Genomic DNA, 18,638 nt, shown 5'->3' with positions numbered 1-18,638 from the left:
GAAAATTTTGTTGTATAAAAATTTTTGTTTACAAGAGAAATCTTTAAGTTTAAAAATGGAGAGATATTAAAAGGGACGATAAATTGAGCATGTAAATACTTTTTTTTTTTTTTTTTAAATTTTTATTTATTTATGATAGTCACAGAGAGAGAGAGAGGCAGAGACACAGGCAGAGGGAGAAGCAGGCTCCATGCACCGGGAGCCTGACGTGGGATTCGATCCCGGGTCTCCAGGATCGCGCCCTGGGCCAAAGGCAGGCGCTAAACCACTGCGCCACCCAGGGATCCCGAGCATGTAAATACTTAATTGATATTTTATAATCTCCTCAATGTAGTCCTATGTCCAGTTTTTTAGATATATCTTTCCTTGAATTCAGAATTGCGCATGTAAAAATAATGAATAAAAAAAGCTAACCAGAAACTACAGCTTGCAACTGAACTGAATCTTCCTAAAAATACCTCACCTTCATTTTTTTTATTTAAAAAAAGTGACAAGACAGCACCCTAAAATATATGAAGAAATCTAAATTACTAGTTTAATGTAAGATTGTTTTTCCAGTGTCTTAACTGCCCCAAGCCCATCTTCCCATGGAATTTTACAGGGCCTTGGAGTAGATGAGTCTTCCCTAAAATGGTGCTAATGGTCTAAATTCCTATGGAGCTGACTCCCAGTGGGTGTAGCTCTGCTGAAGGGACAAGGGGGAGCTGAGCCTTTTTACATGTATTTTCCCATTTGAGAAAGGTATATGTATACTGAGTCCAGTGTGTTTGGAATTTAAATATGTAAAGTTTACATTTGTGTGGTTGAAAAAAAAGCTGTGGGTCATGAGTTTTGTTTTCAAAGTAGATAAACTGTAACAACAGAACAGAGCACTCGTTAGCAAAATTCCCAACATCTTATTGTTCTGTTGCTCAGTACCACCCTTACCATATCTAATATTTGGGAGGTTCTGGAAAATCCCAAATGTGTTTTGAAATCAGTGATCTGCTTCCTGCTGTTTTTGTCTTTAAACTACTGTGCATGACCAAGATGCCTGCTTTTCCCTGCTGTCAGGGTTCTCTGGTCCTACTGCACGGGGGGTTCAGCACCTATTCCTGGCACATATCAAGAATCTGATTGGCATTTCTGTCTTGAGAAAACTCATAGTTGAAATGTGGCTAGCTCAATGAAGGGAGTGAATTTTTAACCTTATATAACACATGTTCATTTAAATTCATATTCAGATAGCTACAAATCACTAACGGCTACCATATTGGAAATTCAGATATAGAATATTTCCATCATTACAAAAAGTTATTTTGGACTGTGCTGCTCTAGAGTTCTCTAAGATGCCCATTGGTTTGGCACACGCCTCTGAACAAGTAGACTGTTTCCCCAGCATCCTAATTTATAAAAATGAGGTAGAGTGCAGATGCCTTAAGGTTGCCAAGAATATTAATATGCGAACAAAAACACTGTGCAGAGAGAGCTTTGTTTCCTAAGGGAAAAACAAATCTTAAAAATATATAGAAAACAGATGATGGCATTTCTCAGAGTAAAAACTGTTAAAAGATGTCTAGTAATTGCTAGCACAATGGTTTGTTGATGGAGAGAACTTAATAGATGTATCTTTGGAGGATCTATAATTCATTTTCACTTTCCCCCCCCAGGTACTTGAAGCTTTCACCAAAACACCCAGAATCAAATACTGCTGGAATGGACATCTTTGCCAAATTCTCTGCATATATCAAGAATTCAAGGCCAGAGGCTAATGAAGGTAAACAACCCAAATGATTGGATTACCACTGCAGATAAACAAACAAACAAACAAAAAACCAAAAAAACCCAAAAACGAAAAAACAAAACCCATATAAATCCAAAAAATCCCGTTATGGCAGTGATCATAAATGAATACTCTGGAGTCCAGACCTTCGCGTTAAGTATTAAAACCTGGCTTTCAAAGTTGATCAGAGAGTTGATGATAAACCAGGGTAAGTCCTTAAATTGGTGTTTTCTTGTTTCTGGCTAGTGGGACAGTGCCTACCTAGCATCTAGTGGATATACGATGAAGTGTTTATTGAATTAATTTTTTTCATGTTCTTCTGAGAACTTACCATGAAGGGGGAGCTATACAAAGAATTAGCGGTGCATCAGAAACAGTGGATCATGTGGTGGTGGTTTGGAATAGATTGAAATAACTTCATGTTAGTTCTTACTAATCTCTCATAGCCTAAAATCAGCCTGGGTGGATTTTTGTGATACTTATCCTTAAAGAGCAATTTTGAGAGTCACTCTAAGAGAGTTATTTATACTCTCCCGTCTTCCCTGATTTCTCTGCATTCTAAAATAGGATTTTAGTTTAAATCCTATTTTCATGGTGAGAATTGTTCAGTGTAGTACAGATACAAATTCCTTCTTTTATTTATTAGAGGACAGACACTATCTTATTATTTTGCTACCAAACTTATATGTGCTGAAGGGAAGCCTCTTTGAAAGAGGTCCCATTTAATGAATCTTGTCTTAACTCTGCCATTCAGTAATTTATCTTCTCTTTGAGATGTTAAGCATCATTCTCTCTGGGTAAAACTCTCTAGAGAGAACATTAGTGTTTAATTAAAAGTAATTACAGTAACTAAAACTCCAGCTCCTAGAGACACTTTAATCCATCATGGTATTAGATAGTTTGGTGGCTTGGGTACAGTTCTTTTGGGTAGAAGTTTATGGCTGCAAATGAACAAGAAAACCAAAGGGACAAAATTATCAGTGCTGGTTAAGCAAGAATAAACATCTTTTAACAAATGGAAACACTTGCTGATTTCCTTATGTTATTTCAGTTGGCAGAGTTCCAAGCTCTTCAGGCTAGTATTTTTTTTATTATTAAATTTTAAAATTGCAGCATTTTATAATTTAGTATTGAATTTCAAGGGATTCTGGGATAATATTCACTGCATGAGAGGTTTTTCTACAGCAGAAGGAAAGAGGGAAAAGCTGTAGTGTCCAGGCCTGGCTTAGAGCTATTCAGTGTGTTCCAGTAGCTGCCTCGGTTTGGAAAACAACTTTCCTAAGTAATTGGCTTTTTTTCTGACTGTTTCAGTCTAAGCATTTTATACGCTAAACAGTTACTTCGGAGCCCCTCCGTCAGCATACAGTACCTTTCCTTTGTACCCTTCCTTCCTGCAGGTGACTGTTCTTCTCAAGAAGCCATCCTTTTATAACCAGAACCTTCTGTCCGTGGTTCCTGGATGCCTTGAATTAAATTCATAATGTTTTTATTTCTCTGTGTAGCTTTTGGAAGCTGGAGGGTGGTTGAATTTCTTTAGACACTTGGTGGGGAGGAAAGGGGAATAAAATGTGTTTGCTTAAAAAAAAAAAAACCCACAAACAAAACCAAACAGTTGCTTTGGGGATGGGATAGAGGGGAGTGAACAGGGAGGGGAGAAAGTGACTCATTTAAGTATAACTTTGTATTCTATTTTTTCCTATTAGTTTGTTACTGTCTTAAGTAGCCACCTACGCTTACTGTCCTTAGAATGTAACCGATAAGAACCAACAACATAATGGATCATACATATAGCTTAGAAGGCTTTATATTAAATTATTTACTGGTAAATAAGAATCCAGTTGCCAGGCAACTTTCCCCATAGGGCCTGTCACTGCCAGGAGACTTTAGAAAACAATATTCCAAATTACTTTGGAGCTGAGTGTATGTAGATTTGTTGGAGGTGTCTTGTCTGTGTGTTTAGTGTAATAAAATACCTTAAACAAGCCTTGAAAGTTAGTGTTCCAGCTCCTTCTTCCTCCAAACTACAAACCCTTTACATAGAGATGGATTTGTCATTTTACATGGTAAATCCAAGTAGGCAAGGTTTTGATTAGTTTTACCACCCTATGGAATATTTTCCAAAATTCAATATGTTTGAACAATTTTAAGACATAAGGGATTAGATGCCTAAATGCTGTGATATTTGGCCAGTGAAAGAGAAGGGTCAGTGCCTAGATAGGGTACAAAATAAATAGGGCTTAAAGAATAAAATAAAGGGAAATACAGTAGAGAGAGAAAAAGAAAGAAAGATTGAATGAATGAATGAATTCTTTTGGTAACATGCCCAAGTTGGTTGGGAGTAAGTTTGTATAATCTTTTGAAGTGTTAAAAGAAATTAATAGGTAATTCTTTTTATGGGAATGGGTTGGATATGACTTGTCTCAGATCTACTTTTTTTCCACTTCTGTGATTTCATTAATCTGTATAAATTAAGCTCCCAAATGTAATTAATAGATAATTTATTAGTGTATTAGTATTTATAATATTTTTAAGAGCTCAGTGAATTTAGTGGTGATGAAATCTGCCATTATACCTTCTAAGGCATATTTCATAATGTCCAAATTCTTCTTATTATTATTTTTAAAGATTTTATTCATTTACTCATGAGAGACAGAGAGAGGCAGAGACACAGGCAGAAGGAGAAGCAGGCTCCATGCAGGGAGCTCCATGCAGGGACTCGATCCAGGGACTCCAGGATCACATCCTGGGCCAAAGGCAGACGCTTAACCGCTGAGCCACCCAGGCATCCCCAAATTCTTATTTTTAAGTGGAGGCAAGGAATCTATAGGCTCTCAGTAGTTCCTTTTGGTTCAGAGTTCCCTCCCTGCCTGTTTCCCTCCCTCTTTGTTACTCTGTCTGTGGAAGTTTGGAACCAGAGGATGGTTGTTCATCCTTGTAGCTATGGAACCGAATTGTCTATTTAATCATCTTTAAATACTCCTGACCTCTCCCTGTTTTCTACTGGCCTTTAAAAGTTGTTTGTGTAACATTACTCTTTGTTGAAATTAGCAGTAAAATATATTTTAAAAATTTAAAATGTGGTTTTCTCTTTGTAAAGGCTCATAATTTTTGTTTTCTTTACTGGGAATTATGTTCTTTTTCTACAGCAGATTTGGTCATCTTACATTTAATGCTTTCTGTCTTGCATTTACTCGTTTAAATTATGTAAGTAATTGAGTAGTGTATGGTCACTGAAAAAGTTCATATAGTTTAGAAATAAATTTAATAACATTTCAGTGTCCCTTCTTAACCTCATTTGAGCTCTTCCCTGACAGTAGTATTGATCCTTTTTTCTAGGTAATTCTGCAAATATTGTGTGTGAGTATGTGTATATTTATGTTCTGCAATTGTCCTTTTCACATATTATGTGATAGAAGTCCTTCCATATCAAAATAGAGATCTTCCTTATTTTTAAAAAATATTGCTTAATGTTCGATAATATGGATTATTATTTAACTATTTTCCTATTGATAGTCATCTGGACGGTCTCAAATTTTTTCATTGTGACAAACAGTACTGCCAGTGACTGTCCTTGTGCTAGATTCCAAATAGGTCAGAAGGTTTTTGTTTCTCAAAAGTGTATGCCAGTTTATATTCCCACCAATGTGAAAGTATTCATTTCCCCACATTTCTGCCCCGGCAAGGGTGTGTGTGTGTGTGTGTGTGTGTGTGTGTGTGTGTGTGTGTGTGAAAATTTTGCTATAGTCTCACAGGCAAAAAAAGGGTGTTTTGATTTTTAAAATTAATTTAAAACTAATTGGATGGCCTCTAGTACAATTAAGTACTAATTTTTTTGGAGAGCTCTTCAAATACCTTCTTAGAGATAACCAGCATTACCACAGCTGGGATATTAGAAAAGAATAGTGCGAAGACAAGGAGCTACTTTCTCATGGCTTGCTGCTGCCTTCTAGTGGTTACTCTAAGGATTTTCTTTATCTTAATCAGATTGCTTCGTGGTTTGTCTTCAAAACTTCATTATGTTTATTGAATGATGCTCTTTAGTACCTCTCAGCACCTCTGTTTCTCTTTGTTTTGTTGGCCTTCTTCCTGTTGTTAAGTAAAAATGGAATCAAAGTAATTCTCCATTCTTTTTTGCAACAATATACCCTTTATTCTGAGATCCTTTTTTAAAATTATTTATTTATTTTTTATTGGAGTTCAATTTGCCAACATATAGCGTATCACCCAGTGCTCATCCCGTCAAGTGCCCCCCTCAGTGCCCATCACCCAGTCACCCCAACCCCGCCCACCTCCTCTTCCACCACCCCTTGTTGGTTTCCCAGAGTTAGGTGTCTCTCATATTCTGTCTCCCTCACTGATATTTTCACTCATTTTCTCTTCTTTCCCCTTTATTCCCTTTCACTATTTTTTATATTCTCCAAATGAATGAGACCATATAATGTTTGTCCTCTGATTGATTTATTTCACTCACCATAATACCCTCCAGTTCCATCCACGTCGAAGCAAATTATTCTGAGATTCTTTCTAAGTGAAAAATCACTTACATTCTAGTGGGGTACAGCAGTGCACCTTCATTGCAGGTGTCTTACTAGGTCCAAAATTATAGAAAGAATAGTAATTCTAATGTTTCTCCAGGTTCTTAATTTTAGTCTGTGTATTACATCTGGGATTATAAACATTATGCTTCAAACCTTGTAAATTTAGAATATTTTATTTTTCTGTTAGATACATTTGAAAGATAATTCAGGGAAAGGGTGAATTTAGAGCAGTTCGAAGATCATAAATTTGCCCGGACTTGCCAATACCTCTCGAGTGCCATTTGAGACTTTACTTCAGTGTTTGAATTCAAGCAGTATTATCTTCTGTAGAGGCCATACTGTTCATTGTAATCTGATCAAAGAAAAAATCCTTATGTCTAATGTGTATTTATTTATTCTGTGTTCACTGATTTTGATAGGCAGTATATTGAATCTTTAATTTGGTGCTTTTACAGTCCTGAGATTCTGTTGTCCTTTCGTTCTCACCACCCCTAACCCCATTTAAGTACAACCATGAAAAGTTTTCCAACACGCCTTGGACTCCTTACTAACCTAGAAGCTGTTTTTCATAATTCATTCTCTTGTTAATTTATAAATTTAATATTTCATGACTACATGCATGATCAATAACTTGTATGTAATGAGTGAAGGGTTATATTTATTGCTTTTGTGTTTTTTATCTTTTATTTTTAAATGCCTTGATTTTTTATCTTTTATTTTTAAATGCCTTGATTCCTTGACATTCCACAGTTGCAATTGAACTCATCTCCTCAAGTTTATTTTACTGGGTTCCCGTGTCCTCCTGCTTAATTCTTTTCCCTAAGAAACTAGCTTGATTGTGGCTATGGCTAGAGTGACCTTTTATTAAGAAAATAGATAGTTCTTTGATCTTGTCATCTGTCACTTGACATACATACATTCCAATTTCCTTGATATTTATGTATGTATTATGTATTATATTATGTAAGTAAAAATTTTACCAATTCTTCTTTACATTTTAAAATGGCTCTTAGGGGCACCTGGGTGGCTCAGCGGTTGAGCGTCTGTCTTTGGCTCAGGTCGTGATCTTAGAACTCAGGGATTGAATCCCGCTTCTCCCTCTGCCTATGTCTTTGCCTCTCTCTCTGTCTCTTGTGAATAAATAAATAAATAAATCTTTAAAAAAATGGTGCTTATGTTCTATAGCAATATGCAGTTCCTACCTCGTTTTCACCTTCCCACAAAGATATAATAAATATCTCCATTCATCTGACTTTAAAAATATCTAGTCTACATTTTTACCTGATTTCATTTTGAATCTTTTCTATACATTTAAGAACCTCTAAACTTTTACATTTAATTATTGACCTTTCTCAGTCTGGGGCAGATGTTGATCAGATGTCTAATTTGTGCTTGGGTATAATGCTATGAAATTTAGGGGATATACAGAGGAAGAAAAAGATACAGACTTTATCTTCAAAGAAAATATAGTGCAGTTGGGGAAGCAAGAATGATGCATTGATTTAATAACAAGAATTAGAAGGAAGAGGTTCATGATTTAGTAGACTATTAGTTTAATATAAACCAGCCCTGAGTTTAAAATTTTAACAGCTCTAAAAATCTAACAGTGCTCATATTAGAAGACTGAGCATAACTAATACTTTTTTCTTTTTTTTTTTTTTAAAGAGAGAGAGAATCTTAAGCAGGTTCCATGCCCAGCATGGAGCCCAAGAAGAGGAGCCCATATTTTAATGTAAAAATACATTAAAATATGTATTTAAAGATACATATTTTTAAAATATATTAAAAACTACAAGGTATTCAGCTATCAGACACTGACTTTAGCTATAATATAGATATTCAAAGGTAAAAGAACAATGTGGAAAATTTTAAATAAGAACTGGACATTATGAAAAACCAGATGGAAGTTCTAGAATTTAAAATTTTATCTGAAATTATGAATTCAGTATATGAATTGAACAGATTAGTGATGAAGAATTAATGAACTGGAAGATAGGTCAGAAGGAAATAGCAAATGGAAGCACAGAGACAAAAGGACCAAAACAACAACAACACAAAAACCCAAAAATACCAGAGAAAAGAGTAAGCCTTGTGGAGCACAGTGAAAAGACTTTGACCGTATATATAGGTAGAATCCCAGAAGCAGAGGGAAATGGAGTCAAAGGTATAGTTAGAAGTAATTGCCAAGAATTTTCCAAAACTGATGAAAGATAACAAGCCGTGGAGTCCAACATTACACAACCCAAGCAGGACAAATATAAAGAGAACTATACCTGTGTGTACCATAGGCACCTGCTGAAAACCAGATAGAGTCTTACAAGTGGCAGAGAGAAGGCTCTTCAAGATAAAAGCAGTGAGAGTGAGCATTGATTCTCAACAGAAGCAGTAGAGTCCAGAAGACAATCTTACGGGATCTTCGGAGAAAGACCTAATTTACTTTCTTTTAAAAGAAAGTAAATTAGAATTCTATAAGTAATGAAATACTCTCCAAAAGCAAAAGCAACCACCTCCAAACAATTTTTTTGTTTTTGCCTCAAGATATGACATTTATACTTACTGCCCTGGATTTATACTTACTAAACCAGTCAGCTTTTTCTTACTACCTTTTTTTGTGAACCTCTAAAATTCACCATTCGGTTTACAATTCCAAGTAATCATAACACATTTTACATTCTCTAAGATATCAGTCAGGTCTCTTTTCTTTGATGTTCAGAATAAGGCAGATTCTCTACTCCTTCATTTCAGTATCTTAAAAATGAGATATTATCTAATCTTCCTCTGTCTCATGGCTGTTCTGAGAATTAATTCTACTATATATTCACCAAGTGTTTCAGCTGAAAAATGCTATAAGAATGTAATAAAGACATTATTTATGAGTTCTAAAAAGTGAAGGTGAAGTAGACATATTTATTTATTTTTAAAGATTTTATTTATTTATGCACGAGGGACATAGAGAGAGGCAGAGACATGGGCAGAAAGAGAAGCAGACTCCACGCAGGGAGCCTGATGTAGGACTCAATCCCAGGACTCCAGGATCACGCCCTGAGCCGAAGGCAGGTAATCAAACACTGAGGCACCCAGGCATCCCGAGATAGATGTTTTTAAATGAACAGAAACTGAATACTTATCTCAGTAGACTCCCACTAAAATACTTAACATAGTTCTTCAGGCAGAAGGAAAATGATTTCAGATGAGCACCAAGAGGTGCAAGAAGGAAGGAAAGCAAAAAGTAGTATAAATATGTTACAAAGTATAAATGATACTGTCTATTTAAAACAGTAATGCCTTGTGGAATTTAAAATATGTCAAATTAATATACATGACCATAGTAGCTTATAGGACAGGAGAGAAGTTAGTGGTGGTAGTATCCTGAGGCCCTCAGGATAACTGTGAAGTTATCCTGGAAGGGGGTGAAAGTTACAAGTAAACTTTAATAAGTCTGGGGAACAAAGACTAGTAAAAGACTGTTTAATAACACACTAATAGAAGGAGAAATGAATAATAATTTTAAAAAACTTAATCCAAAGAAGCATGAAAGAAGAACACAGAATAAGTAGAAATCAAAATGTATGATGACAGATTTAAGTCAAAGTTTGTAGTAATTATATTCAATGTAAATGACTTAAGTACTCCAAATTGAAGACATCATTTGCCAGCTGGCTCAAAAATATGTTCCTTCTGTACAAGAGTGAATACACATATATATGTAAAACATACACCCGTATCCAGGAAAGGTGAAAGTGAAGTAGTGTAAATACTAACCAAGAAGTTGGCAAAGCTGCACTGATACTGGGCAAAAGAGACTTTAAGGAGAGAAGCACCACTAGAGATAATGAAACACGTTTCAAACTGATTTAAAAGGTTTTTTTTTTTTTTTTTGATTTAAAAGGTTAATCTACCTGAAAGATAAGATGATTTAAATTTGTGTTACTAAATACCTAGCCTGAAAATATGTAAGCCCAATTGACAGAACTAAAAGAGCGAGAAACTAATCCACAGTTTGGTGGGAGATTTGAATTCACTCCTTTAGTAAGTGTTAGAATTAGCCAGAAGGAAAAAATCCAAGAGTCTAGCAGAATGAACAACACAACGAACACCTATGGTCCCACTGATATGTACACAGAACACTGTACCCGATAACTGCAGAATATTACATCTGTTTTTCAGATGCACGTAGAACACTGTCAAAATTGACCATAAAGCTGGCCATAAAGCAAATCTGAAAATTTTTCCAAAAAATACAAATTGTAATCATAAAGAATATTTTTTTCTGACCACAAAGAAAAGAAGCCAGAGATCAGTGGCAAAAGCACAGCTAGAAAATTTCTGTATCTTTGAAAACTTAGCAGGATGTTTCTAGGAACCCATGTGCTGAAGAAAAATAAAATTATGAAAAGACAGCAGGTCTGAATTTATGAGATATGGCTAACACTGTGCTTAGAGGGAAATTTAGAAAAACAGATTGGAAATCGGAAAGTCTCCACTTTGAGGGTTTAGATAGAAAAAGATCAGCAAATTAAACTCAATAAGGTGGAAGAAAGGAAATACTAATGAACAGATTTCCTTGAAATAAGAAACATAGAGGATCAGCAGAGCTAAAAGTTCTTCAAAAAGTCTAATAAATAATAAAAATTGATAAATTCTTGACAAGAAAAATCCAGAAAAGTGAGAAAGGCAGCAGTAACCAATATTAGGAATAACAGGAGATTGCTACAGATCTTACATTGAAGTGATTCTTAGAGGATATTATGAAAATTTTTATGTTTATAAATTTGAAAACAATTAAATTTACAGTAAGTATAGTGTAACAAAATTACTATAGGAGGCATTAAAACGTGAATAGTCTTATATCTCTAATTGGAAACCGTTTCATAAAAGAAATTCCAGATCCAAATAGCTCCACTGATGCACTCTTCTAAGCATTTGGGGATGAAGTAATATCACTGTTGCACATACTCTTCCAGGGAACAGAAGAGAGGAAGATACTTCCCAGCTTTTTGAGATCAACCTTGACTCTCAGACCACACAAGAACATCAAAAGAAAGACCATTACAGGCCAGTCTCTCCTGAACTAGACGCAAAAGTCTAAAATAAAATATACCTACTCCAGCAAGATGACAAATGGTGTTACACACAACCAAATGGGGTTTAACTCAGGAACAGAAGATTATTTCAACATTAAAATATCTGTATAAATTAATAGAATAAAGGAGAAAAATATCATTTCAGTAGAAGCAGAAAAAGTACTTGATAAAATTTGATACTTATGGTAAAATGATTTTTTTTTTTGTCTTAACAAAGGAAATATAGCAGAGGACTGCCTTAATTTGGCAGAGAATCTACAAGAAAAAGCTCTAGCAAATACCATACATAATAGGGAACTACCAGAAGGTTTCCTTTGAGACCAGGAACTAGGAGGTGTGGTATTCACCGTCACCACTTCTTTTTTTTTTTTTTTTAATCTTTTTTTTTTTTTAATTTTTATTTATTTATGATAGTCAGAGAGAGAGAGAGAGAGAGAGAGAGAGGCAGAGACATAGGCAGAGGGAGAAGCAGGCTCCATGCACCGGGAGCCTGATGTGGGATTCGATCCCGGATCTCCAGGATTGCACCCTGGGCCAAAGGCAGGCGCCAAACCGCTGCGCCACCCAGGGATCCCCGTCACCACTTCTGTTCAGCATTGTAGCGGAGGTCTTGGCCGATACAGTAGGCAAGAAAAAGAAATAAAAGATACGAGAATTGTAAAGGAAGGAACAAATTTGTCATTATTTTTAAGCAATAGAATTGTGTACATAGAAAATCCAAAAGAATCTGCAGATAAACTGTAAGAATAAAAAAATTAATTAGTGGGGTTATTGGATGTGAGGCCATTATAAGAATCAGTTGTATTTTTGCACGCTAGCAACATGACTTCAGTGTTCATTTATGTTCTCAGGATTTATAAACATACTGCTCTGACCCAGACTGACCAGACACTGTAGCCCAACTGCATTGGGATGCCACTACTCAAATGACTCACAGACACCTCAGAGTCAGCATATACTGAACTCGTGTCTGCATTCCCTGAACCTGCTTCTTTAGGCAGTAAATGTTTCAGCAAATGCTACCAGCATTGCCCTGGGAATCGTTTGCTGACCGTTTCTCTGTGCTACTCCCGCTCCCCAAAATGTAAATGCAAACTGCATTGTTCAAGAGTGAATTTAACGATGCTTAGAGTAAGAGTTAGCATGTAGTAGAAGCTCACATCTGTATTTTGCTGAAAACATCTATCCTTTTTCCATATTGTTTTGTTTCCGAGTTCTGTTGGATTTTATGTCCTAAGTTACCTCTAAAGTCCACTTACTTCTTTTTATGCCTATAGTCCCTTATCTAGCTGAGACTGCCATCTGTTGTCTGGACTGTTGGAGGGGACCGAAGGAGAGTGGATGGGAGTATTTTGGAAGAAGAGGTTTTGGTTAGGACATATTTATGTTGCTGGTGAAATATCTAATATGTAGCATATAAAACTTTTGTCTTTTTCTCCAGTGGAACCAAATTGATTCAAACTTATAACTGTATTGATGGTCACCTAAATATAGCTTTCTTTTCTGGCCAACCACTGTAGTCATCAGTGTGAGCTTGTTCATTCTGGGAGTGGGGGATGAAGGTGGGCCTGGAAAGTAAGGGGTAAGAAGAAAGGATGATGGAAACCCTGTCTGTTGTTATTCCACATTCCTCTCCAACGACATTCCAAGTATTCAGGCTAGCTTTGTCCCACTTGTGTCTGAAATAGAACAATCATGGCATCTTATTTTATTTGGCTAAAGAGCCTCCTGATTGACTTTTGTAAATTGGATTCTCTAATCTGACCTCTGTGTTTTCCATGTTATTATAAAATAATGCTATCCTTGGCTTCTTGTGTATAAGACAGTTTAAAAACCTCAGGCTTTCTGCTTGGATTGTCTGTATTGGAGTATCTTAACATGTTTCTTGGTGATAAATCCAAGTATTCCTGGGGAAACAGAATTAAAATTCAGGGCAAGAATCTCTCTCTTGGCAAGATTTTCTTTCCTGGATTTGAATTAATAGGTTTGCCTTTTCTTACTCATGTTTCTAGTTTAAACATCAACTGTGTTGGGCCATAGTGTGTTCGTTAATAGGGCATTTAGTTATTGAGTTTTTACAGATTCCAGTTTCTTAAATGGTCATGCTCATTTCTGTATTTACCTGAACAAATGTACTCATTTGTCTCACTCCTCACCCTGTGTAAATAAGCTCCTGGAGAGCAGGAACCTTGTCTTTCTTGTTCCACAGTGCTACATGTCAGAGTAAGCATTTGATAAAATAGTTATTGACTGAAAGAGTAATGCTTCTACTTAGGGCTTGGGTGGTTTTCCTTCTTACAGTATCCTCTTTCTTTCAGCATTGGAGAGGGGTCTCTTGAAAACCCTACAGAAACTGGATGAATATCTGAATTCTCCCCTCCCTGATGAAATTGATGAGAATAGCATGGAGGACATTAAGTTTTCTACACGTAAATTTCTGGATGGCAATGAAATGACATTAGCTGATTGCAACCTGCTTCCCAAACTGCATATTGTCAAGGTAGGTCTGTAAGATGTGGTGTCACATTGCCATTAGACTGGGTATTCTCGGTTTACTACGATAGCACTTTTCTTTGTGTATAAATTTTTTTTTGATCTCCTGATACATGGCTAGCAACCCTGAATGGTATAACTTAATGCTATTTAGGCAACAGTTGGAATTCCCTAGAGTTATTAATTAAATGGAAAAGTATGTCTTAAAATTGAGGCATATGGGAAAGAATTTTTTTCCTGTGGCTGTCTAAAAATTCAAAAGTGTAGCAGTAACTTTGAATTGGAGTTTGCTGCGCTCACTTACATTGTCAAATTCTGTTCTGTGATCACCTGGTTATTTCTATACAAGGCAAAGAAAATATTTACTGAGCATTTATTGTGTAAGACACTGTGCTAAATAGAATACTAGTAAACACTAGTTGTGAGGTAAAGCTCAAGACCAAGGAAAACAGAGATCTAAAACCGTGTGTGTGCTTTAAAGTATTTACCTGGGGATGACACATGGCTGTCTCTCTGGGTCACCAGGGCAGGCTTTTGCAATCCCTGTCACATTACTGAGGTTCTGATGTACTTTGTAGTCCTTGTCATTATTTAAAACTCTAGTTAGAATGAAGGTAACTTCCTTTCAAATAGAAGCCGTTCTCAGAGATTCACAGAATTAGTATGCCCTAAAATCAGAGATAAGTCTGGTTTACAAGTCACGGAAAATAAATGTTAACTTTTGATCTCTTTGTATTTCAGGTGGTGGCCAAAAAATACCGCAACTTTGATATTCCAAAAGGAATGACTGGCATCTGGAGATACTTAACTAATGCTTATAGTAGGGATGAGTTTACCAATACCTGTCCCAGTGATAAGGAGGTTGAAATAGCGTATAGTGATGTAGCCAAAAGACTTACCAAGTAAAATATCACTTATGAGAGAGATGTCTTTGCATCTTCCCCTAAAAATATGCTTTTCCTAACAGACTGCTCCTGTTCCTATAAAGTAGAAATTTTATTTTGCATGAACGTGCAGTTATTCAAGATTAGGGTAAAGGATAGACAAGGTATAGTAGCTATCTTTAAATATACACTCCTAAGCAGTATTATGTTAAAATTCTTTACCCTGCCTCCCTCCCCTGCCCCGTACCCTCCTCTCCTCTGATTCGGAGACACTCCGCCGCACTCTTCACTTGAGAGGCAGATTGGCATCCCTCCGGAGCCCTCACCATCATGTCTGTTCACTGTGTACAGATGGCAGGCAGAACTTCTGGGGTGCAGTGTTTAATTGTTAAAATAGTACCCACGACCAGTCAGCCCCAAACTAGTGCACAATGCATGGTACAAGGAATATTTATGTATTTTGGGAATTATATAATATTTACTAAGAGTATATGAAAGGATTGCTACTGTATCAGAATACTGTGTTTCTATTCAGTCTGTCCTGGGTATGTTACCACCAATGAAGAGAGCCTTCTACAGAAAGTCACTACAGATTTTGCTGTTTTACTTTGTACATGGATTTTTACTTTTGCCTAAAAGCATTTATCCTTCATACCAGTTATAACATCTGACACTATGTAGAAGCTACAAGTTTAGAGAAAGGGATGATATTCTCCAGATCTTCCTCAAGTATTTTATCTATATGAGAAAAACCAGTGGGCACCTGCTACTCTCTAAATATGTTGGTTTTTTTTGTATGTATTTTGCTCAGTGCCATTCATTTGAAACTTTAATTGCTTTCCTCTTTTATTTTAAAAAGCTTTTTAGGTCAGCATAGACCCTGCTGTCTGTAGATCTTTTGAGTAACACTACATGAACTGACATTTTGTTGATTTAGCTATAGCAGTACAATGACTAGTAATGTAAAAATTAACACAAAAATTAACCTAAGGAATGTAGAGTGGGTTTGTCAAAATGTCAAGCAGAATTTTGTTTCTGAAGCCTATTTAATAAATTACGGATAATGTAAAGAAGGCATTATCCATTCTATATTAAAAAGATAAAACACATTACAGCTTTCCCATTCTACCCCTGTTGACTGTTAAACTTTGGGTAGAGGATGATTCACTCCTTTTGGACTAAATTATAGTTCTTATGGTGAGTAAGTATTTACTGCAGTTTTGCCTAATCTCCATCATTGTACTTCCTTTGCTTAAATTTTTCTAAAGCCACATTGAGGAACAGCACTCTGTATTTTTTTTTTTAATTGAAGCCCTAAACCAGGAATGATTTGTGCTCTAACAAGGGAGGATGAACTTGGTAAAAATAAAACAAAGTTTGCTATGTATTTATTCATTTTTTTTTAAAAAATGTGCTTTCTAAGTCCTGCTCCAAAGACTGGTTGTGACTGTAATGCATTTTTGGTAATTTTTTATATGTAACTTGTTTAAGGAGTGCTATTTCTCATATGCTGTTTTTGGAAATTTAAGTATATTATTGCTGTAAAATGGCAATGTTTTTCCCCCCTTTGGTGTGTTAACATTTATTCATCACTGGCATTATGGAAGCGGCCTAATTTTTATAAGCATATACTACATTTTTTAATCAGTAATTAGCTTGGTATAGAAAGATAAGCTCCACATTGTATCCATTTGGCTCAGGGAGGCTTCTTTGCCTTGCCTTTCTTAGAACTCTTTATTGCTGATCAAAAGTTCGGGCACTTCCCTTTTTGTAATTAAATATTGGATAATGATTTAATCTGGTTCCAAGAAAAGCACTTAGATTATCACTGAGAAATTCTATAGCAGTAGCTGTAGAATTTCAGTGGGTGAAAATGTCATGTGTGTGCCTGGATATAGGCAGCCATCACCACTTCTCACCTCCTTTCAGAGTAGTAGTAACTTGGCATTCAGGTGATACTGAACCTCTCCTCATGACTCAAAGTATGAACAAGATTCAAGAGAAAGGAGATCTATTCTTTCAAGTGAGTAGTGGACTAAGTGGTGCACAATAGAGGGGCTAATGAGGACAGAGATACATTCCTCAAAATAGAGGGATGGAAACCACATTCTGAAATTCAATTGTGAAGTATTTTCACTTTGGATATTTATTCTTTTGTCTTTTTAAAAATTTATCTCATGACTGTACTTGGCTATCTCTCTGGATGTCCAAGGAAGAGAGGTCTGTCTATTATGATTTTGATGTAGAAAGACAACTACTTTATCAGGGAAGTTAGTTAAGTGAAATTGAGATTGGCAAATGGACAAAAGGTAGTAAAAAGAAGGATCCCAGAACATGATTTTTTCTCCCATCTTATACTTGTGGAAAGATCATAGCTTAAAATCTTGGGAGATTTTAGGGCATGAAAGTTTTCGTGGGAATTCATGTAGTGTATGAACTGATATAACGCAGATCATCTGATATTCTACAACTACTAAATCATTTCCCCCTTTACTTAACCCTTCTGTTCCACTTCAACAAGATTAGAGTCTGAATGGAAACTCACTAATTTCCAAGGAATTCTGAGAAATTTTTGTGTTGAACAGTTGGAAAGCTCTTTACTATTTCAGTTGATATAACTTCCTTTAAAAAAAATTTAGATGCAGATTTTCTATACCCTTTTGCTGTCTTTTATTAGGATCATTGACTTTTGTGGTGAAAATCGTGTAAGATTTGATTTCTTGATAACTTGGCTTACACAATTTATCTTTAAACTCTTGAGCAATTTGTGTACAATTAAGAGATTTCTGACCTTTTATTCTTACACTAAGTTGATCAACTTTAGAATTTAGACATCTTTAACATCTGTTGAGTTTTGAATCTCTCCAGAATTATGTAGATAGCTTTTATTTCTGTACATTTAAAATATCCATTTAGAAAATATCTACAAGGTAAAAAATGAGAAGAAATAGCAATGTATTTTTTCATGAACATTTTGATACACATTTCATCAAGTTTTTTGATTAACCATTTTCTTACACTGGTTATAATCAGTATTTGATTCAGAGAGGGAAGCATTCATTATTGATATACAAAATATACGGGCTTTTAAAATTCCATCCTTTATAAATGATCAAGATTGGGGCTATCAAAATTATATTTTTATCATGGAAAAAATTTCAACTCCCTAAGTCCTAATGTTGAACAGAATTGGAATATTTTCTTTAGAATTACTTGAAAAGACAAATGAAAGCTTATTATAGAATGCTTGTATTTTCTTTTCTCTCTCTAGAACCAGTATATTGCTGGCAGCTATTGTATTAAAAAAATAAAGTATATTTTCACTATCATAAAAGGTTCTTTTTTCCCCTCTCATGAAAATAAATAACAGCCTGGGTAAAAGTGTTTTACTTGAGACTACTTTTTTCCATGAGTGGGTGATTCAACACATTTAATAGATTAAAGGGGAAAAATGATATGATTATCTCAGTAAGTGCATAAAATAATTTAATAAAAACTTTCATGATTCTCATTCTTAGCAAAGTAGTGCCAGAGGCAAAAAATTTTTTAACCCAATAAAGCTATCTGCCAAGAACCTACAGCAAACTTCATATATAAATATGAAACAGAAGCCCCCCCCCCCCATTAAAGCCAGGAATAAGACAGGATTGGCTTCTATTACAGCTATTATTTAGCTATTTTTTACAGCTATTTTATACTAGAAGCATCCTAGCCAATGCAGGAAAATCTGTAGAAAGAATAGGGAATGGAAAAGAGTGACCAAATGGCTGCTCTTTGTAGATGATGCATACACATAAAGGAAAAAAAAAAAATAAAAAAAACTATTATAAAAAAATTCAGCCAGATTAATAGATATAATATTGAAAAAAATATAATT

At 35.4% G+C, this 18,638-nt stretch overlaps 1 protein-coding gene across 1 annotated transcript in view; it reads left to right on the top strand.

Moving 5' to 3' along the window:
• Positions 1-18,142, top strand: part of CLIC4 (chloride intracellular channel 4) — a 70,443-nt gene extending 52,301 nt beyond the window's left edge. The window contains exons 4-6 of the mRNA XM_077899087.1: positions 1,650-1,756; positions 13,703-13,884; positions 14,619-18,142. Coding sequence (XP_077755213.1) covers positions 1,650-1,756; positions 13,703-13,884; positions 14,619-14,783 — 454 coding nt within the window. The 3' untranslated portion in view covers positions 14,784-18,142. The remainder of the gene's footprint in view (positions 1-1,649; positions 1,757-13,702; positions 13,885-14,618) is intronic.
• Positions 18,143-18,638: the final 496 nt, after the last annotated feature.

Source organism: Canis aureus, chromosome 5 (assembly GCF_053574225.1).
Source record: "Canis aureus isolate CA01 chromosome 5, VMU_Caureus_v.1.0, whole genome shotgun sequence".
In the NCBI taxonomy this organism is placed as follows: Eukaryota; Metazoa; Chordata; class Mammalia; order Carnivora; family Canidae; genus Canis; species Canis aureus.
The sequence above is the reverse complement of the archived record's forward strand: the minus strand, read 5'-3'. Positions and strand labels throughout refer to the sequence as shown.